The 21939-nt window shown below is 44.8% G+C and overlaps 2 protein-coding genes across 3 annotated transcripts in view; one reads left to right on the forward strand and one right to left on the reverse strand.

Moving 5' to 3' along the window:
- Positions 1 to 21939, reverse strand: part of NECAP1 (NECAP endocytosis associated 1) — a 150182-nt gene that overhangs the window by 25546 nt on the left and 102697 nt on the right. The gene's annotated exons all lie outside the window — the stretch shown is intronic.
- On the forward strand, positions 3231 to 20274 carry NRIP2 (nuclear receptor interacting protein 2). Of its 2 annotated transcripts, XM_057429100.1 has the most exons (7): positions 3231 to 3571; positions 7895 to 8071; positions 11475 to 11557; positions 11987 to 12114; positions 14937 to 14989; positions 15809 to 15897; positions 20097 to 20274. In XM_057429100.1, exons 1-7 carry the CDS (start codon positions 3341 to 3343, stop codon positions 20125 to 20127), a joined length of 792 nt encoding a protein of 263 aa, XP_057285083.1. In that variant the 5' UTR covers positions 3231 to 3340; the 3' UTR covers positions 20128 to 20274. The 2 variants fall into 2 exon arrangements, with proteins under 2 accessions (XP_057285083.1, XP_057285091.1); XM_057429108.1 differs by lacking the exon at positions 20097 to 20274 and having other exon boundaries at positions 15809 to 16837.

Here is a 21939-nt window from a genome sequence, read left to right on the forward strand (position 1 = left end):
GAAAACTCTGAAAGCACCTAACCTACTTAGTAAATATGCTCTGTTTAAGAAGAACAGGATGGAAAAAGTAATAGTTTAATAGAGAAAAAAAAAACAACAGTGACCTAGAACCCAGCATGCCTCTGAAGGTAGAAAATAATATCATCTTAGCTGACTCCATTCTCCACCAAAATGATAGGGATTTTTGCCAGATCTGGAAACTAACATCACAGGATATAAAGATTTAAGTGACCTGGTTTTCGTAGCTTCGTAGCAGAAGGATGAAGGAGGTGAGGATGCTTTAAACAAGATCTGAAGAATTCTCCCCTTTGAGTCACTAGGATTGAAAGATTTTGTGAGTTAGGGGCCAGAATTAGCTGGTCAGACCCTAAATCAGGACTATTCAAGCGGTGGCTCCAGCAACAGCTGCAAGGCAAACCAATTTTGCTTAGGCTTTGCCAAAGAGTTGTGCAAGAATAAAGGGTAGCTAGCTTCAAGGATCAACTGGGAATAGCAACTATGAGCACTTTCTCTTCTTCATGTGCACAGGCACATTCAAGGTTGGAGACAGTCTCATTAGAAATTGTGGAATTCTGCCTATAGACTTCAAGGCAAGGGCTGCTCAGGATCTGGTCCCAAGATGTTCTGTTCTACTTTATAATGTTAGGATCCATTCTGAGTCTTTAAGAAAATTGGCACTGCCATTGCTACAGCAGACATAGAGCTGCCTTGTCAAGGCTGGCCTGCTGAGGTGTTCAGTCAGCAGGAGGGGAAACACCTCTTGGCCCTGTGTAAGAGTAGAGAAGTACATGATTCAGTATTGCTTTATGGGGGTGGTTAAAGGACTTAATAACAAGACTCGAAGGATTCGCAGTGAGGCTACAAGAGGTCAAAAGTGTGTGTAAGTCAGGAATCATTACAACCTAGAAGCAAAAAAACAAGACCTTAGGAACACAGCTTCCTTAGGAATATCCACCATTTAGACTCTCTTCTTAATTTGTCTTGAAGAGAGATGAAGACAGTTGGAAACAGCTCTGCTGAGCTCTTCATGAGATTCTGCCTGTGTTGTGCTCTTGTGAGACCCCACTTGGAGTATTGCGTTCCGGTTTCCTCAACATAAAAAGGACATGGAACTGTTGGAACAAGTCCAGAGGAGGCCACAGGGGCTGGAGCACCTCCTGTATGAAGATAGGTTGAGAAAGTTGGAACTGTTCAGCCTGGAGAAGAGAAGCTGTGTGGAGACCTCATAGCAGCCTTCCAGCAGCTGAAGGGGGCCTATAAGGATGCTGGAGAGGGACTCTTCTCCAGGGACTGTAGTGATAGGACAAGGGTTAACAGGTTAAAACTTAAGCAGGGGAAGTTCAGGTTAGATAAGGTTAGATAAGGAAGAAGTTCTTTACTGTGGAGGTGGTGAGGCACTGGAATGGGTTGCCCAGTGAGGTTGTGAATGCTCCATCCCTGGCATTGTTCAAGACCAGGTTGGACGAGGCCTTGGGTGACATGGTTTAGTGTGAGGTGTCCCTGTCCATGGCAGGGGGGTTGGAGCCAGATGATCTTAAGGTCCTTTCCAACCCTAACTATGCTATGATTCTATGATGTTGGGGTTTGGCCTTATAGTGTAAAGCAGTTAGAATGTATTTCTACTCCCCTTCCTGCCAAATCTGGTTCTGCAGGCTGGTGCTGTTGGAACCGTGATACCTTGTGTAAAAGAATTAGCATACTGGGAACAGAAAGGTTAACCTCTTCAAATTTCACAATGACTCTAAAAATGACCAGCCTCCCTTCTAACATTTGAAAACAAAAGATCCCAAGAAAAATGCAAACGCTGTGATGAGTAGCAAACAGTAAAAGGTAAACACCAGGGTTTGTTTTGCATTAAGGCCAACTTTTTTGTAGTTTCTGTGACCACACCGAGGTCTCACAATGACTGGCTGGACTTACACTGGATTTACTTCCTAACATTGCAAACTCCTGTTATATGCAATTTAGAACATAGAAATAATTGGCATAAGTAATGCTGGAATGTTACATACTGCTAAGCTAGAAAATAAGAAAGGGAAGAACAGAAAGCCTCTTTTTGCTGCAATTTTCATAGTCTGTTGCTACTATTACTTCTGTGTTGTATATGAAAGCTGTTTCATTCCCAGGTGACATTCATGGAAAGGTCATGCTGTCCTCAGCTTCACACCTGAATAAAACTCAGTTTCTTCCACTGTATGTGATGTCAGAACTGATGCTTACTGAGGCAGTGCATTCACCAGTGAAAAGAGATCAAAATAAAGCAGTTTCAGTGCAAGTTGAACTTCTAGTTTCAAGCAGGATAACATGGAGGCAGAAAGTTGAAAAGGTGAGCTCTGCCATGTCCTCTCTCACCTGAGAGGAGGGATGTCTGCTCTGGTTCAGACATCCCACAGTGCAGCCCTGCAAGCATATTCTTAGTGTAAACAGGGAATCAAGTCCCCTGCCATCAACAAGCCAGTGATTTTAGGCTTCTGCAACTATGGGGGAATTTCTCTAGGTGGAGAGGGGTGAAAAGGAGGGCAGATTCTGGTCCCATTAGCCCTGTCTGAAACCAGGCCTTCAGTATTCCAATCTAACTACATAGTAAAATCCTTCAGTGCAGCCTATTGCAAATGCATAACACGCTGCAGAAATGATACTGGGCATGCCTGCCAGGAGCCTTGAGGCAGATGCTCTCTCCCATTTACCACAGCACTGCATCGTCTTGGCTGAATCATGTCATTGCCAGTATATACAGATACACTAAAATGCGTCAAAGCTCCCACAGCAGAGACACTGAAATGCATAACCTGATTTACCGTCTCTTCGGTGTACGGAGGGGGAGAATAGGCAGTCTACACACACACAGACACCCACACAGACACGCGCGCCTGCGCATGCACAGCCCAAGGGGGGTAAGTCCAGCCCCCAGCAGTGGGACCATCCTTCTGCTGCTGGATTTTTCCAGCTGGAGCATCTTGCCGGCTCTGCTGTAATTTATGGAAATTGGTTTCTGACGTGGGGCTTTTTCTGTTACGACAGGGACCCACGGACTGGAAGAGGAAGAGCTGCAGTCAGGGAAGGAAAAGAGAAGGAGGAAAAGAGGTGGGGGAGGGGGCAGAGGGACAGCGAAGGAGTGAAGAGGGCAGAAGGATAAAAAGGTACAGAGACACTTCAGAGATGTGTGAGTTATAATTAAGAGAGCCAGAAGAAAGGCAGAGAAAGGGGGAGGAGAGCTATAGGGAAGGGAAGGGAAAGGTGCTCAGAGACTGAGTCAGCCTTAAGAAGGCAAACACCAGAAGACAAGTTCAGGGAATACCTCAATATACCAAGAAGGACCTGTTCTGTCTGAATCTTCACCATGAGCACAAGGAAGGGCTGCCCTCTGCCACTGGGACAAGGAAACCGGGAGGAAAAGCATAGTGAGGGTACTTCTGACCTGGAGCGACAGGAGTGTGAGGTGGAGCTGAGGAACAAAGCTATTCTGCAGCAGAAGAGGCGCCTTAAACAGGCTACCCAGTTCGTGCACAAGGACTCTGCTGACCTGCTGCCCCTGGATGGCTTGACAAGGCTTGGCACCTCCAAGGATCTGGTAAGTCCAGCGGGACTCCGTCGGAGAGGCATCGTCCTAATAGCCTTCATCCCAGCTGGGAACTGCTATGGGGAGGAGGCACGGGAGTGAGGCCTGTGGCCATCTCCTTGTGGAGGTATGGATCAGGAGGCACCGGGGGAGGGGTGCTGTTCCAGGAGCTGGGGCAGTCCATGGTCCCGTGGCACTTCCCCAAGGCCTGGGAGCAGTTTCCACAGTACCTTTTGCCAGCTTAACTGTGCTTTTGCTGGGTTAACTGCACGCATCTCCCCCTTGCTGTGGCAGTTTTGCTGTCTAACGTCTATCCACTGTGGAGTTTAACTGCTCAAGGATGTGGAAGTCTAAACCACTTTTCCAAAAGAGAGCCTAGGTCCGGCCAGCGATGAGGGCAAAGCCCAGCTGTGCCAGTGTATATCATAAAAGAACTTGCCCCTCTCTGCAGCCCGTGCTTCCCCCGTATCCTCAGACCATTACAGCAACAGCCATGCTTGCTCATCTCTGTGTATCCCCTGGTTGTTTTCAGACAGCTGTGGCAGGCCACATGGCTGCCGGCAGCTAGGTGCTGCTGTGCATGGGAGTACACGTGCACGGGACAGGCAGGGTCCCAGGCGCTGGGCCTAGATGGAAGCTATCCTCCTTGCTGAAACCTTCGGGTGCAGTGGCTCTGCTGTGCACAGATAAGGGGTCAGTGCCATGTTCCTGTGCTGGCACACCTACCTGCTCCCACCACCCTCCCCACAGCCACCTGCAAGTCCCACAACCGGCAGGGTCAAGGGTGGCTCCTTTAAGTCACCCTGAGCTGCTGCCTCATCTCTGCCAGCCCTCAGCAGCTGCACATGGCGGTCAGCAAGAAGTAGTCTTGAGCGTCCCTCTGGCCCTGAACACAACTAAGCCTATGTCTTGTGCTGTCTGAAGTACAAGAGGGGGGTCACATAAGTGTTGTGTTAGCAGGGAACAGGACTTTCCACGGGGAGGGTGGTCGGGCCACACCAGAGCCTGAGGGCCTTGGGCAGGCTGGCAGCATGGGCAGGCTGGCTCTGGCCTTACATGTCCTACTGCATTGCAGCTGAAACATCTCCTCAGGAGGGGATAGCCAGGCATACCCCCTTCTACAGCTTTCATCAGGGGATGGGGAGGAGACACTTCTGAGTCTTTGAGTGTTTGCTGAGCCCACGCACAAAGGCAGAAAAACATGTCTACATGCTTTGCTTTGCAATTGACTCACACCATGCCCCAAAATGACAGCTGTGGGGCCAGCCAAAGACTGTGAGAATCCTGCACAGTATGGGTGGCGGTCTCCACAGGCTGGCACTCAGAATCCCTAAATGCTTGCTCTAGCAAGACAGGCCTTGTCCAAATCACTTGCCATTAGCAGCAATTGTCATTTGACCTCCTGGTCAAATTAAGCGTTCTAGCCAGGAGATTTCCTTGCATGCACAGACAGCTTTCTGTCACTGAAAAACTCTGCATAGTTCATGTTTGATCCATAACAGAATGGCTGAAACATTTTTAGCATGGAGCTAAGGAGCAGTGAATAAAGCATAACATCCTTTCTGCCATGGCACTTTTGTGCTGCTGTTAAAAGGCAGCAAATAAAGTGTGGTACCCGTGCAAAGTTTGCACACACCATGCGATGCCTGAGGTCAATGAGGTAACTGCGGTACCTCTGTTTCTGGTTCACTTTGGGGCAAGAGAAGTACCAGGCCTTTGATTTCCAAGACCAATTTAGAAGTCCCTGAAACTTGATGGTCACTGTGATACTGCTGTGATGTTTTGGGGGTTAGAGTCCCAGATATACTTTTGGGCACTTCTCCCGCCCCAGGTAAAACTCCATCTATGTGCCCTAAATTGATCTGACTCCCTCCTGGAAGACAGGAATGCAGGGCTGAGAACAAAGCAGCTGGAGAGATTGATCTTGGAGAGAGTGCAAAACATAAAACATCACAGACTCCTATGGCACTTATACTGGGAGGAGAGTTTAATTAATTCACCAAAACAGGTATCCATTGACAATGCAGAGACTACAGCTGTGGCAGGCCCGTGTGTCCTAATATTAGAGCAAAGTCCCATGTCATTTGAAAGCTACGTGTTTTCTTACACACCCAAAGTCAGGCTGTTACTTTTTGCCACTCTTTTCTGTGCTGGTATATTCTGGGTATTCATTCAGCCTGTGCAATGTGCCCAACAGTGTCTGGCATTTGATAGGCCCACCCAATCTCCAATAATGAGTAATTATACATTTCAGTGGAAACTTCACATTTCCAGTTTCGTAACAACTACATGCATGACACGTTTTTTTTTTTTTTAATGTAAAAGAACAAATAGCTGCATGAGCTAAAATATTCTGAAAGTCTGAAGACCTGACTTTTCCTTTTCCCAAAGGCAAGATCCCCAGCTCGTGCCACTTCACTAGTCATAGCAAAGCCTTGAGATTTCACACTGAAGAGCCTCAATGGGATGAGCTGTCCTTGAGAATCTGCTCTGACCCTTCTAAGTGTCCTGAGAGGGCCTGCCTTTCAGATGCTGGCCACAATCCCCTTCAGGTCCTCTCCTTCCTCTTCATCTCACTGTTTCTTACCAACCCAAGAGAGACAATGGTCTCCACTTTTCTGTCCCACCAGTGAGACAGAAGACAGGAAGGGCCCCAGGAGTCTGTTCTTGAATCAGATGCACCAACAATCCCAAAACTCAGCTACTCCCCATCAGTGCTTGCCTCTTCCCAGCCTGAGTGACAAGAAGGGGATAGATGTGGCAGATGCAAAGGCCTGCTCTTTCTGTGGGAAAGGTTGCAGGGAGAAGGAAAGGTCCTTTGCATACTGTAGAGTGAGAGGAGACAGGAGGGAGGATGGGAATTTGGAGACCTGCTGTCAGTTTCCTGCCCTTTCCCATGGCCCAGATGTTAGCTGGCAGCCAAACTGGTACTGTGCTTGGAGTATTTAGGGAGTGAACTATGCTGTGGGCTTGCACAGTTGGCTAGGAAAAGACCAGGAACAGAGAGATATTTTTATGTCACTTTTTCAACTACTGCAGTGTTTTTCATGCAGTGTGTCATTTGCCCCTCGAGTGAAAGGGAAACAGAGGCATGAGGGACTTGGCACTCTGCAAAGAGCAATGCTGAGTGCAATCAAAGAGCCAGTAACAGCTCTCCTGCTCCAACCATTGGGCAAAACTGACAAGTTAGTGTGCTTTGAGTTGCAATTTACACAATTCCCTGGCTTCAGCTCTCTGACCTAGCATAAAGCTACACTGAAGCACACACACACTGTAGGGTTAATACAGCCCAGTTTATTGGCAGGTCTGCTCTAATTCAGATGTTTGGCCTGCACATTGCTAAGGTCATACATCAAACTGATGCACCATCTGGAAGTTGATTTTTGTAAAGCTGCCTCCAACAGGACTACTTCATTGATACTGCTTATTGTTGCCTGTGCAGGGGCAGGCTCTGCAATGTCAATATTGGGCGAGAAATAGGGCATCAAGCTGATAACAAAGGGAGCTTTCGTTCCAAAGCCACACTTTTCCTGGTGTGTATGCAATATTGGGACATGAATACTTTCACAATATTTCTTCCTTTTTGGTGCACCTCCCTTATTCTGCCCAGAAAAAAGGAGACAGGAATGAGGAATACAAGATACTTGAGATATGACTGAGATACATGAGATGTAAATGAAGTTCCTTCAATCATTGACCTGGCTGATGATGTTCCCTTCTAGCTGTGAACAACATAGGGCTTCATAGATGCTCCTCCAACTGGGGAGCCAAAATAGTATGACTTCTGATGGAGGGGAACAAAGACAGATGCCAAAGAACATTAGAAGTTAGTTTTAAGTTCCTATGCAGTGAAAGCTTCCCGCTTTACTACCAATAATTACTTGTGCACCTAAAATTTCTGGAATCCTGTATTCTTACCCATGTGTTCATCATACATATGCTGTGTCCCCTATCCCCTCCCATATTAGAAGGTGTGAGTGTGCCTGGTTGGATGTCAGCACACACACATCAGGTAATGTATTGCAGTACCTGAACACGTATGAGACTGCTGTGTGCATGTTTAGCTGAAGGAACAGATATGTGTGGGGACAGCATCATGTTCTTCTCCAGTAATTGCATCCCAGAGATCTGCCTGTCACAAGAATCCCAACACTTTAACATCATCTTAGCAGTTACAGAAACAATCTTGGGATTTAAAGAAATCTTTTTTTGGGATAAGCCTGTCTTTCATCAAAAAAGGTCAAACATTTGCAGTCTTCTTCCCTGGCCTAGCAAATGTCCTTGTCCTTAGAGCCATACTTAGCTGGAATTTCTCTTTCTTTGTGATGGAGACAGCAGCCACATAGTGTGGTCCAGCGGCGGCTCCTGGAAGGCAATCTGAACAAGCTGCGGGGCGAGACCAGGGTTCAGTCTGCATGGGTTCAATCTCCACTGGCAAAAGACCATGAAGAAAAGATGGAAAAGAGTGAGGATAAGAGAAAAGAGACTTCATCCCTGCTAGTACAGTGCCAGGTAAGGCAATAACTTGGTGCTGCTTATTCCACAGTTATGGCAAATGTTCTATGAATTCCAGCTGCCCCACTCCCAGGGGCCATGCTAAGTTATTAAATGCAAAGCCAGCTGCAGCCAGAGAGATAGTATTTCCTGCACAGCCTTTCCTAGAGCTTGGATTCAATTCTTCCAGCAGACAGAGGAAAGCCTTTCTGCCACATGCATTCTAGTTGTCCCTATTTGAAGATAAATTACCCTAATCACACCTCCTTCCTTTGGAGGACAGCTTTCCCATGACGTGAGATATTTCATAACTGCATACAGAAGCAACAAATGTCTCCTTATCACTTTGAGACAGATGCACCTAATTGATTTACATTTACTGGATACAGTCTGGTCTGATTCTCTTCGGTGTCAAAGGACCTCCTAAGAAAGTAGGTAAATGTGCTCTGAATTAGCACTATGGCATTTCTTTATGGAAGCAGTATTTTTAGATCCCTTCTCTTCTTATATCCTCCTATACAGCAGAACACACTACTCCCTGGCCCCTGTAGTTAAGAAAGCACATCCAAAAGCTGTGCCCCATGAAAGAGGGATCCATGGTTAGAGTTGTTCAGCAATATGCAGATAAAAGACTCACCAATATACAGACCAGGTATGCAAAATCAATTTTAAAGCTGTGTTTATTTCAGTTGCCTTTCCTAAAGAACATCTCACATGTTAGAAAAACACATGTACCTTTGAAAATTCAGTTGTCACTATAAATTATCATATGAACACAATCTGGTAACAATTTTCTGAAATGTTGAGGTGTCTCAGCCATTGTCTGCTTTATTTTCCAGCTTTTACTGTTGCAGTTAGGCATTGCTTACTCTGGGTTTTAGACTCCTGTGTACCTAGGTTAATATAACCATTCTTGAGAATACAGACTAGTAGGAAAATGGCTTTCAGTGTAATTTCTTCAAATACTTCAAGTAATTTTTTTAGCAAATGAAGGTGTTTCTTTTTCTTTAATCACCACTCTGTATTATTCTGTAAGAGGAAACTCACTGATAAAGGATGCTATTTTGCCAGGCATGTACATTGAACAAGGACAAGCATGCACAGGTATTGTATCCCAGCTAAGTTAGTGTCAGAGTCCACTACTCATTCCCCTTTTGTGTTTCTAACAGACCGTACTCCTGCTGACATACACATTAACCACACTTCGTGGAGGAAGGTTAACAAACATCACAGCCAAGGAAACAGGTCTAACGCTGCACTTAACTCTCCCTGATCTTAGTATCTTCTGCACAGGCATTTCTCTCTTTGTCTGTCCTTCTAAGAGCCAATCATTGTTTGCCCCACTTAATCTTCTTACATTGAAGGAAGGGAAGCTCTCTTCCCCTCCTTTTTAGTCTTGCTGCTTTTCATGTTCACATTCTTGAACTCCAAAAAGAAGTAACAGATCTATGGCAGGAAGTAGGACTCAGGCTGCCAGTTCATTTTAACCAGAAAGGTGAGGTGGCAGCTGTTGGAGAACTGCTTGACTATGGTGTAGTTTTTATTAGAAATGGAACACAACCCTAGTGAAATCTCTTGTCTCTGACAGCATATCCTGAGAAAAGAACATCTACCAGCATAGAGCTTCCACTTACACTCAGGCAAGTACCCTGAAAATTTCAAAGTGGTAACAAATGCATCACCTGACTACTAACTGAACTTGACTGAGTAATAAAGCTGAAGATATGTAGACTTCAGTGATACATGGAAATTCAGGCAATAAGTGTTTTCCCTCTAATAGGGTACAGTTGCCCTGTACCTAAGGCCTTTTTAAGTTTCAGAGACCACAGACAAACCCAGTCTCTAAGTGTTGTAATACAGTCAGTCACCCTCCTATTTAATTAGCAGATTAATTAGCCAATCTGACTTCAGCAGATTTGCCCCTTTTAGTTGCAGTTTTTGCAAAGCACTTTGGAAAGCTTGTCATGAATGGCATCTGCATCATAAAACCAAGCTGTTATTTTTTGTGTGGTGTCTCTCGTTGACTTGGAAATAGATGCTGAAAGATTTCACTGCTGTCCAAGGCTGATTTCCTCTGTGACAAAGCAATCTGCGATCAACCTTGGGTCGTTAAAGCAGCTTCTTGACTTTGGAATTTGACTTTCAGAAAACAAAGCTCTTTACATTTCTTACTGATTCCTCTCCCCTCTTTCTCTTTTTTTGTAAATCCCTATAATTGACCCTTAGATAAATATTATTGGCGACTGATAGTAATAGACCGAAAATCTTGGGGCAGAGATGAGAGTGTGTAACGTGATGAAAAGTCCCCTTAGTTCACTGAGGCTTGCAGTGCTCATCAGCTGCCCGTGTACTCCATACCTAATCTGCATTGTATTTGTGTTACACTGGACCAAGGACTCCCCTAAGGTTCCTGGTGGGTTGTCTGGACAAATGGTTAGTGGTATAATTGAAAAGTAGATAGCTTTTGTGAGGCTGTTGGAGCTGGTAACTGTGCAGGCCCGTTTACCACTGCATGAGATTCTATTTTCTACAGAATAATCACTGTCCTGTTATATCCTAGCAAATTTCTAACTTGCAATTTTCCCAGCCTGCTCTGAAGCAAACCTCAAGCATCTGCCTAGTGATAGTTTCAGTTTATTATCACAACAATGCTTCTCAGATCTGCCTGCTCCCAAAGTGATTCTTTAGCAATTGCTATCCATATTCCAGGTCTTCTGTTTCTGAAGAGCTAATACAGTGCCTTTTCTGTAGCTGAGCGATGAACAGCTGGCTTCTGTGAGCCACAGGGGTGTTAACTCTTTCCTAGTAGAATCCATGTCTGTTAATGAGGAAGAGCTGATTTACTTGGACACTGTTGTCAGGCTGCAGTCTGGGCAGATGTGATAGCATACCTGACCTGACACTCAAGGCTGGTATACCTGCTTAGATAGCGAGGAGGCACAGGGAAGCACAATACAGAGGATGAGGATACTGATACTTAGCATGTATCTGCACTTTGAGCTTTATCATGTCTTTCTGCTTAGTCTTGCCACAATCCTTCAAGGCAGGGCTGATGTGGCAGTGAGAACCAGACAGCACAAGACATAGAATCATAGAACGGTTAGGGTTAGAAAGGATCTTAAGATCATTTAGTTCCAATCCTCTTGATTGAAAAACTGCTAAGTTGAAGTTTCTAATAACAGGTAAGTGTCTGGGCAATGAAATAGAAAATAAAAAAGACAAATTCAAAAAGAAGCCTTTGGCAGAGGTTGCAGAGCACTTGGGAGACCACCATTGCCTTGGATGAGTCTCCTGACCACTGCCTGAAACAGTACATATTTGGCTATGTTGCTAAGGAAGGTCTAAGGGATTGTCACACCGTTGGAGGAGTAGATATGACAATTTTGAGCCCACAGTAATTATCTGTTATTGTTTTTCCTAGTGCCAAGGTCAGGTATTGAAAGCGACTGTTAACACTGGGTGTCTACCAAATTTCATCTCCAAGAGCTGCTTAAACCAGCTGGGGTAAGTCTTTGTGCAGCAGAAAAGGAGGGGTAGCTAATAGAAAATCTGTGGCAAGAACTGAGGCACTCTTGATTCCCAGCCCCAGTGATAATTACTAGCCGTTTTGTATGTGCACATGGCTGTTTTAGGAGAAGATACAGAGGGTGGGCTACAGAGCAAGGTATCAGGAGCACTGACAAAGTTGTGTGCAGATCTCAGAGCTGTGTCATTCTGTGTGTGTGTACTGCAGGGCAAAGCTGCGCAGCTAATGGTTAGCCTCACTGATGAGGAACCCAAATGGACAGCACCTTATGGAGTATGCCTCCAGACATGCTGTATGAAAAAGATTCCTCCTCTTATGGGCCTGCTCCCATTAAGACCATCAGTGAGGAGTCCTGCTTTTCCTCCTTTTCCTCCACTTGAGGAAATAACACCTCTTGTGTCCCACAGGCTGGAAGAAGTGCCTGCCATGGACTGTGGAGATCTCTCTCTACCCATCCCCAGCGTTGTTGGCCGAGTAGAACATATGGAGTTGCAATTTGGCCAGGAGACAGTGCTGTGTTCAGCACTGGTTGTAGGTGAGAGTGTCAGCCCCTCCTCTTCCCCAGTTTTCCTGTGTCCCTCTTGCCCCACCAAAGCCATTTTAAAGGATCTCTGGGGGAAAAACGTAATGCAGTGGGAGGCTGGTGATGCAGTCACCTCCACTGCTGGCCAAGATCATTAAGCCCTGTGAATACCCTCAATATAACAAAAAGCAAAGAGCATAGGAAGAGTACAGAGAAGACAGAAGATGTTGAAATTGGAGAGAAATTAGGTGGTTTTTGGTCTTAACACATGTGTAACATGGAAAATTCTCATTTCCTTCTGAAATGGACCTTTCTTACAATTATCCAGACTGCTTGATTAGTCCTCTGGTGCCCTGTGTTCTCCCGCTGAATAGACTTGTGTCTTTGGCTGGATGGAAGTCATCAGAGAAACTGACGGAGGGTACAGCTAATTCCCCAGAGTTTTTGTCTGTGTACTCATCTGCCTCTGCTGCAGGGAGCACCCTGGAAGAACCTGGTAGCCCCAGAGTGCTGAGTCTCCCTTGGTGTCCGAAGGCAGGACTATTTGAAGGAAGGAGCCATAGGAAACAAGATCAAGTCATAGGCACTGGAGCATGCCCAGAAAACAGCAAAAATGCTGCATGTTACGCATTTACATCATGCTATGCATATGCTGAAAACAACTTTTAGTCATCTTTTTTCCCCTGTTCTTTCTCCCTATTAGTCTTCCAGCTTCACCCTCTTGCCTTTACCTGTTTACTTATCTTTCATGAGTACTGCTCATCTTCCAAGGCCTCCCTTGCTTCCTGTCCTCTTTTCATATCCATTCTTCCCACTTTCCTAGACATCTAGAAAGAGCTTCTTCCTCTTTCACACTCCAGCTCACTCTTCTTCTCTGGTTTCCCCTCTATTTGTTCTTGTATTAGTACCAGCACAGATGAATTTAGCCTTGTAGCACCTATCATGTTTTTCTGCGATGTGGAAATGGCTGCTGGAAGGAACAAAATTGCTGTATCTGTGCCTTGCATCTCCCTGTGCACACTGTGCTCCTGCATATGTGGTTATAAATAAATTAGAAAATACAGCCACTGGTTACAGGGCAAGCAGGCATCCCGGAGACAAGGGAAGTATTAATGATGTTACTGGTGGCTGCTGAATACTGCAGACTCCGGGACTTGGGTATTCCTCCTTCCCTGCCATTGAAGTCCAGATGATTGACTGTAAGACCTAGGAGGCCACTCTCAGCAATCAACAGTCTAACATGTGTTCTTAGTGCTAGGTTCAGACAATAGGAAAGCTGAACGTATATGCCAGAGAGGCACATACTGAGAGGACACAGACAAGGCCAGCCACAGAGATTACCACAGAGTAGTGCCTTTATCAGCACTCACATAAACACCAGCACAATAGCCCAGTCCTGGTATTCCTCTCTAGATGACCAGGACTGAGGTTCACTAGCAGAAGCTCACACATCCTTAGTCCCTAGATTCACACGCACACTCATATTTACAGAGTCTTCAAATAACAGTACAGCTTTTACGTCTGTCTTATACTCATGTCAGGACCGTAGCCCCTTAGCTAGCCACTGACCCACGCCTTAAGTCTTTCCAGATGCAGTTTTCCTCCTACTCACTGGCTAGATCAGATTGAAGATTGCTAGCTAATTACATATACAAAACCACAAGCATATAGGATTAAACTCACTTGGGAAATATAAACACACCCAAGTGTTTCTAGTTTGTGGCATTTAGACCTCTGGAACGTATGTCCTCTTCTCTTCAGGTCCTGGCTTATAAACCTAAGGCCACTGTGACCCTGGTCAGAGCTGGTACCCAGATCTCTCTCGCATGCTTGATTTCTCCAGTTGCTGGCACCTAGACCTAAAGCTCTGTGACCCGTAATCTTCCTCCAGTTTCTGGAATTTTGACTTTGCAACACACAAGTGCAGGCTCTCCAGTTGCTGGGGTCCAGGTGTATAAGCCCTATAGCCTGTGCTTCCTGCCCCAGTTATTGGCACCCAGGCTTCTCTCATACACTGGTCTAACTGCTGGCACCTGTGGAGTGCATCCTCTTCCCCAGTTCCTGACACACCCCTATGAGCCCTATGGCCCATGGTCCCTTCAGTTACTGGCACCTCTCTTGCATACCAGTCCCTCTGGTTCCTGACATCTACAGCTATTTGCCCTTTAACCTGTGGCATCTTCTACACTTGCTGACACTTGAGACTTGCAGCAGTCACATATAGGATAGAGAGGGTACGGAGAAAAAAATTACTTAATGAAATTAGTCAATAAGAAGATCAGACAGATTGCGGTCATCAGGCACAGGGGTCAGTCAGACAAGGGAATTGACCAACAGCCTACTTGCATGTGACTGGCCCCGTTATCCCCTCTCCTCTCCATTTTTCCACGCTTGTTCTTCCCTGATCCATCCTGCTGCTTGCCTTCTCCTGCCTTTGACCCTTCCCCTAAACAGCCCATAGTAAGTTTTACACAATCCCACAAGCTCCCTCAAATATCTCATAGTATAATCATGATAACCATGGCTCCCTCCTTGTATCAGCTACAGAGTTCATTTTGACCCTTTTCAAGGCAGTGTCTAAGTAGCTCCTTTAGCGGCTCATCAGTCAGTGACAGAAGAGTGCTGGTCTTTTTAATTGTCAGTGTTACCATCTGCTTGTTAATATTTGTATGTTTAATTCATCAGTTTCCTTGTTATTTATTTACTTTATACTGGATAGACCATAACAATATAACTTTATGAACCAGGTGCCACACCATCTTACGGGAGACACACTTCCTTTAGAGGGCAGCATATATAGCCTTAAGCCTGATCAGTCTCTTCTCTCTTCTCAGATGATGAAATGCTCGAGTTTTGCATTGGTCTCCAGACTCTGTTGTCTCTCAAGGTAAGGAATATTTTCTTACTGTAGGGCTCCTCTCAAGAAGTTCTACAAGATTTTGTTGCTGTAAGCATCAGAAATACTTATGACCAGGTCTGCCAGGTTGCCACTTGCAATGCTTGTTGCACAGCTGCCTGGTTGCAGGATGCTCTGAGCCACTGACTCCTTTCCAGTCCTTCTTAAAGGTTTTAAGAAAGGAATCATCCAACAGGGTACTATCACATCTCCCATTCTTTGTATTGCTGACCATACAAGTTGCAAACAGGAAGAGGAAATTGGAGACAAGAAAAGTCAAGGCACAGTTACAGCTGCATTGCATTTTGAAGGCAGATGTCAACAAACTGTCCTTGCTTTGAGCCAAATAAAGCTATATGATCACATTCAGGTCCAGCACTAGCTGGACATGAATAGAAAGAGTCTTCTTTTGTCAGCTCAGTTCAGTGCTCTGCTGAGCCTGACTCTTGGGGGGGCACAGAATATGGCTGCTGCAAGGTTGCTCTTGCCTGTCAAGTATTTGTAGTCATGTGTCAGACTCAGAAAGCAGGAAAAGCATTAGGCTGAATAACTAAGTGATGTGAAGACATCACCTCAAAGGCAGTCATAGGAAGGAGTGAGGGGAATGGCCCTGTGAAGGGTTTGGAGAGGAACCCATTGAACGGAATAGGAGCAAAGACACAGCATGGGGGACAGGGTGAGGAACTGTAAAGTTTCTAAAAGCCCAAAGTGGGGTTGTTTGGTGGTTATACAGATTTTTGCCAGTCATAAGACATCATGAGATTTACTATCTGAAATGTCCAGCAAGTAACTGTCTCTCCCCTTCTTTAGTGTTGCATCGACTTGGAGGAAGGAGTCCTGAGATTTAAAGCACTGAGTCAAGAGCTGCCTTTTCTACATGCTTCTGAAGAGCCTGGTCAGTGACTGTCTGCATTCCCCATGTACGGGGCTGAGGAGACTTGCTACCCTCAGAGAGAGATGAGGGTGAGGCTCATATGCCCCTGACCTTGCTGAGTTCTAGGCTGAGGCATTCTAGGCTGAGGAGTAAGACAAAGGCGAATGGGTGCTGGAAACTCTTGCTGGGAGTGCCTCATCTTGAGCAATATCACTCCTTTCAGTGGACCCTCTTGTTTGACCCATGTGCTGAATGGCCATTTTGTTCTTGGTTTTCTACCTGTCCCTGTTCACTACAATTTCTGCTTCTGTACTAAATTCATCCTACCCTTTTAATGACTTATTTTTACAATACCCTCAATTTGTGAGACAAGAGTCTCCATGAACAATCTTCAATAGCTCTGTGGACAGGAGGACAAGCAACTTGTCCAAAAGCCTCCAAAGATCACCGTGAATGTTTCCCTTCTCTTTGCCTCAGTGTGAGCAGAGTCCACTCCCATTTATCTGTGGGAAGGGCTCTGTGGCTAGTCCCCTCACCTGTGCTCTAGGGAAGCTGGATTTTTTTTACCTTTTGCTTGCTCAGAGCAAAAAAGACATATTTTCTCAGAAAGGCCTTGCAGCAAGAAAAAACTTTAGAGTTCTTGATTCTAAGAAACCTTTGCAGCAATGCTGAGCATAGATGCCTAGAGTACGGTGGGGGCTTGGACTTTGCCACTGCTTCCTTGGCCACTAAGCTATACTATATGAATGGCAATACTTATCATCTTTTGGTCTTTTATGTAGTACACACTTGCACACCCTCATCTTCTGACCAGGCCTCTTCTCTCTGCATTCCAGCTGCTCTATATTTCTATCACCTCTGCTGTATCATCAGAGATCCTGCCACCCAGTTTAAATGCTATATTGAATTGCAGCACCCAGTCTTCTGCTTTCTCAGATCCTTTCTTTCAACTTGAAATCTAGTGACTGGACACAGATATATATATGTAAGATATAATCAGCCTCAAGTCCTGGCATCCCACTGCCCATCAAGTTTGCTACTCCTGCATGAAACAGGAACTAGACTTCCTTGCAGGTCAGAGAACTATGAACTCCTCCAGGATGAGTATGGTGGTTATTAGTCACTTATTTGTTTGGTTTAATTATTTTTCTATTCATTTGCATCCTAGAGCATAGCTGTATGATAAATACATAGTCTAGTCTTTACTAGCTCTAGGAAAGATGCAGCAGATCAGGGCTTATTCCATGCTTCATGACTACTGACTCACTATTCAAACTCTGCACAATGTCCCTTTGTCCATCCTCAGAATATCAGGACACCCCATTTTGCCTATCTTCCTGGATTAAATACCGCTGGCTCTCTTTTTTTTTTATTCAACCATAGTTTCTCTTGCGCTTCTCAAAGAACTTGTGTATGCATTTCTGTTCGTTCTTTCCAAAATCCGATGCTGTATGCTATAGTTTAACATGCTAAGGACAGCAGAGTACAGCCTGGCTGATATGATTTGGGATCCAATTGCTAGTGTTAGGTGGTGTGACTCGCTTCTGCTTCACCTACAAACAGCATCAGGCTAGTGATTTCTATCGTTAGTCATCGTATCTTGAAGCTTCTGATCTGTTCCTTGGCTTCTTTGCCATTCTTCTACTTGTGCATCTAATTATTTCTGACAGCATGAACTGATTTCCATGAATCTCCTGAATGACACCAACATCTCCCATTTATGTCAGGATATGTCTACTCAATAAGTCTGTCATCCAAAGGAACCAGTAATTCCTCCTCTATTTGGATAAATTCCATGTCTGACTGGCTTGTTAAACCTAGGGGTCTTTCTTGACAGTACAGACTTGTACAAAAACTGTCAGCTGGAATCTATTTACAATTAAAAATGGCATATGGAACAATGGCAAATAATATACTAAACCTGACAGATACCACATTCATTACAGCTCTTATTAACTTTCACGATTAAAAAAACAGAAAACCCTAAACCCTAATCCTAAACATTAAAGCTCACTCGACCTCTGATCCAAACCCTAAACCTAACCTTGGCCCTAAATCTATCCCCTAAAGCTAACCCTAACTGTAAATTTAACCCTAAACCCAACCCTAACCACTAAACCTAACCCTAAAACTTAATGCTAACCCTAACCTCTAGTGCTAAACACTAGCCCCTAACAATAAATCATAACCCTAAACATAACCCTCTAGATCTAACCCCCAACCCCTAGCTCTAACCATCTAAAATTAACCCCCAAAGGTAAACCTAATTCTAAACACAATGCTAACTATAAACACTAACCACAAACCTAACACTAATCCCCAACCAAAAGTCTAACACTAGCTCTGTCTCTAACCACACTAACCCTGACTCTAATGACTAAACATGACCCTAGCCCTAAACCTTCACACAAACCCTAACTCCTAGTCCTAATCCCTAGCCCCTAATCCTGAATGGTAGCCATGAAGCTAACCACCTAAATCTCACACTCTCACTCCAAAACTCTAACCTCATAACCATAACTCTAATCCCAAATCTTAAACATAGCTCTAACTCCTCATCCTAAACACTAAAGCTAACCTTATCTCTAAAAGTAACCTTTAATGCAACCCCTAACATAAAACCTAACCATAGAAACTAACCCTAACACTAGCCAAAAACCTGATCATAACCACTAGTCATAACCTTGGCCTAACACTAACTCCCTATATCTAACCACATAACTCTCAGTTATTCTAATGCCCTAAACCCAATTCCCTAACCCTATCACTAATCCTAAACCAAATATTAACTCTCTTAATACTAAATTCTAACCCAAACCCCATACCTTATCCTAACCCTGTCCATAACCCTAACCATTATATCCCTAATCCTACATCTAACCCTAAACCTAACTGTAACCCCAACCACCTAACCCTAACCATATCTGATGGCTTTTGCAAGTGCCCAGAAGAGACCCTGCTTCCCTCCAGAGCATCCTAGGGCTTTTGCCTGATTTTGCTTTGGCCAACAAAGGTCCCTGCTGCCTTCCAGAGCAACACAGGGATTTGCCAGGCTTTGTTGACACCCTGGCAAGTCTCTGCTGCCTTGCAGATTGCCTAATAGCTTTTGGTGGGCTTTGCAAATGCCCACAAGTGGCTGCCAAAGGAAGGTGAGGGCCACTACCAGCTTCAGCTCTGGCTACTTCTGTGTGAGGGCCCCAAGTGGTGGGTGTGCATTTTGGAGCCTTTAGGTGAGGGTTAGGTGCTAGAGCAAGCACAGAGCCCCAGTGTTGATGGGGCTGTGAAGGGACTGCCAAGTGAAGTGGAGGGCAACCAACAGCTTTCAGTCCCTACCACTTCCGTGTGAAAGCCGTGCCTTATGGGCATCCACTCTGGAGTGGGACTCTGGCTGGGGCGAGGGTGTAGGTGAATAGGAATCTTCATGAACTCAGACTAAAGCCAACAGGAACCTTCCCAATGATTTAAAGAGTGCTCGATGGGATTCTAGAGAAAATTGGCACAACTTTGAGTGGATAGTTCTGACTAGTGGCTGTCACTTTACAGCACTGCAGATACCCACACACCAGCTACTGTTGGAATTCACCAGGTGATGTTCCTACATATCAATCTTGGGATAACTCTGCTTTTGCTCACCTTCAGAATACCCTCCAGCCCTTCTGAAGCCTTTTCTGTGATTCACATGGCTCTTCTCATATCACTAATAGTTCAGGTTCCTCTGAGAATTAATGTGCTACAGTAGGTGAAAATCACCAACTCTATCTGTCCCTCTCTTCTCTGCATAATGAATCCTTCTTTGCATCCTCTTTCTCTTCCCCCAAGCGAACAATTCATTTTTCCACAGCAGTGCCAAATTTGCTTCTTCCAAAAGGAATACTTTCATTTTTAGATAATCCTTTGAATTCTTTCCTGCATCCTTGTTACTAATACTCTCTCATGTTGTGCCACTGTCTTGCCAGCCTTGTGTCTTTGCTGTTAACAATTATGTATCCATAAATGTAGATTGCCACTTGTTAGTCACAGAGGATGTTTCCAAGCAAGAGCTAAACTAGCATGTGAAAGCTCTTGTTTTCAGCTATGAAATCATCTCCAGAGCAGATGTGCTTTTTGTTTTCCTTCAGTCCATGTTAGTTGAACGTGTAGGTCCCCACAGTAAAGATCTCAAACACTGAGTAACCTGTTGCCAAGTTATCTTGGAACCAGCCAATCCAATTTTGTTGCAAGCAGAGCTTACAGAAAAAAAGAAAAATGTATATGACTGAATGAGTACTGCAGATCATAACACCATGGCTGACACCTCATTTCAACTCATTCCCTAAACCACAGCCTAATCCTACAGTGTCAGTACCTAGTTTCTTCATTGTCAAACAGAACTCCTGGTGGGTTTTCACCTCCCAGAGTTCCTTGGCATTAAATGACGTTTTTCTGAAGACCAGCATTTTTGTGTCATTACATGGGAATCCCAGTTGTCATTGTGAAAGACAGGATCCTGGCTTTAAAAGATGTGATTATGAAACAGGATTTACACTATCTTGATGATGCAAACTCAACCCCATCTACAAACATGGTAAGTCTTCCTATGTTAGGGAACTCAGTTAAGTAATTTTTAAGTGGGCTGGCAAGGCTGAAGACTGTCTCAATTGTAGCTTCTTTTGGAAAAGCCTATTATACAGATACACTTCTCTACCTCCAATTCCAGTCATCTCTATTGCTTCTGGGGGATCAGGGGAAGGAAGGAGATAGCTGAAAATCTCCACTAGAGATCAAAAAATGCTAACACTTTCATCTGGAAAGTAGAAATTTGGTACAAACTGCCATCTCAGAGCAGGACACAGGCATATCCTGAATGTGTCCAGCACTAGCTTCCTCATGATGAGATCAATCCCTTCAATACAGACACTGGAATATTAGGGACAATCTCTCTTAATCGCCTTGATGCTCAGCTCCTAGTAGGGCTACTTTCCAGTAGAATGGATGCAACAGTTGCAAAACAGGCTGCAGGAAACTGTCACAGAAAGTCTTTGGAATAGAGAAGCGTGACATGGCAGGTGTGAGATACGTATGGCTGAACCTGCCTGAGGATGGGGAGATGGACTCCTGAGGCCCCTTCCAAAGCCAACATGCACTCTGCCAAAGCCATAATCAGGATCATTTCCAGCAGCTTCGGATCTCTTGGTTTTGAATGGGAGCTCCAGCTATCAATATGCCCAGAGGCTTGCTCCTTCTTTCACTCCTGGTGTGCAAGTTACAGAATTTAAGACTGCTGAACCACCTACATGCTTGCAGACAGTCCTCCTTTCGAGAGACTCCACTGGCAAATGCCAAGATATACCTGAAGAGTTATGCAAATAACTGCATCCAGCAGAGAGATCACAAAAACAAGTGCAGGGATGGCCAGTGGGTTTATTATGTCTCAGGAAAACAAAGCAACACCCTCTATTTTCTTGCTAGTAAATTCATCATCATAACCAAAGCCACGAATCATTTATCTGCAAATGCCCCCGCTGACCAAGAATGCTGTTGGAATCCTCACTTGCTGTGTGCTGGCACTGGAACATGCAATTGTGTCTTGCAAATCCTGCCCTGTCATAAAGCTTCCTGGCACCAGTGGGTATGCCAATCTGCTACTGAGTAAAATGCAGCAGACAACATTTTCTGCTGTGTGGGAAGGAACAACTTCTAATTCCAAATGCGTGCTTGTGCTGTCTGGCAAGGACAAACAGGCAATGAGTTACAATGAAAGTATAATATAACTATCGTCCCAGAGACAGAGCTTCCATTGCTCCTTCCCTAAGTAGGCAATTGTTGCCAGTTGAAGTAGCCTGAAGCATTGACCTGAGAAGCACTCACTGTAGCTAGTTTATTACTTGGAGTCCAGTACTTGAAAAAAAGAAGAAAAAAAGAAAGGAAAGTAATCTTTTCACGAAGGAACAGCACAGAAGTTCCAATTAATTCTTCCATAGACAGTTTTCATTTCTGTCTGTGCACAAGGGACACAGGAGCAAAAAGCAACTGCAAGTTATTATGTGCGATAAGCAATGTAAAACTGACAGGGAAACCCTTGAACATC

This window comes from Pezoporus wallicus, unplaced genomic scaffold (assembly GCF_028554395.1).
Source record: "Pezoporus wallicus isolate ANWC-B61680 ecotype Strahan unplaced genomic scaffold, APGP_CSIRO_Pwel_v1 scaffold_3294, whole genome shotgun sequence".
In the NCBI taxonomy this organism is placed as follows: Eukaryota; Metazoa; Chordata; class Aves; order Psittaciformes; family Psittacidae; genus Pezoporus; species Pezoporus wallicus.

Coding starts and splice junctions, on each gene's coding strand:
- NRIP2 (XM_057429100.1), top strand. CDS start 3,341: ATGAGCACAAGGAAGGGCTGCCCTCTGCCACTGGGACAAGGAAACCGG. Junction 14,990..15,808: donor AGACTCTGTTGTCTCTCAAG/GTAAGGAATATT, acceptor CCCCTTCTTTAG/TGTTGCATCGACTTGGAGGA. Junction 15,898..20,096: donor GCTTCTGAAGAGCCTGGTCA/GTGACTGTCTGC, acceptor TGTTGCAAGCAG/AGCTTACAGAAAAAAAGAAA.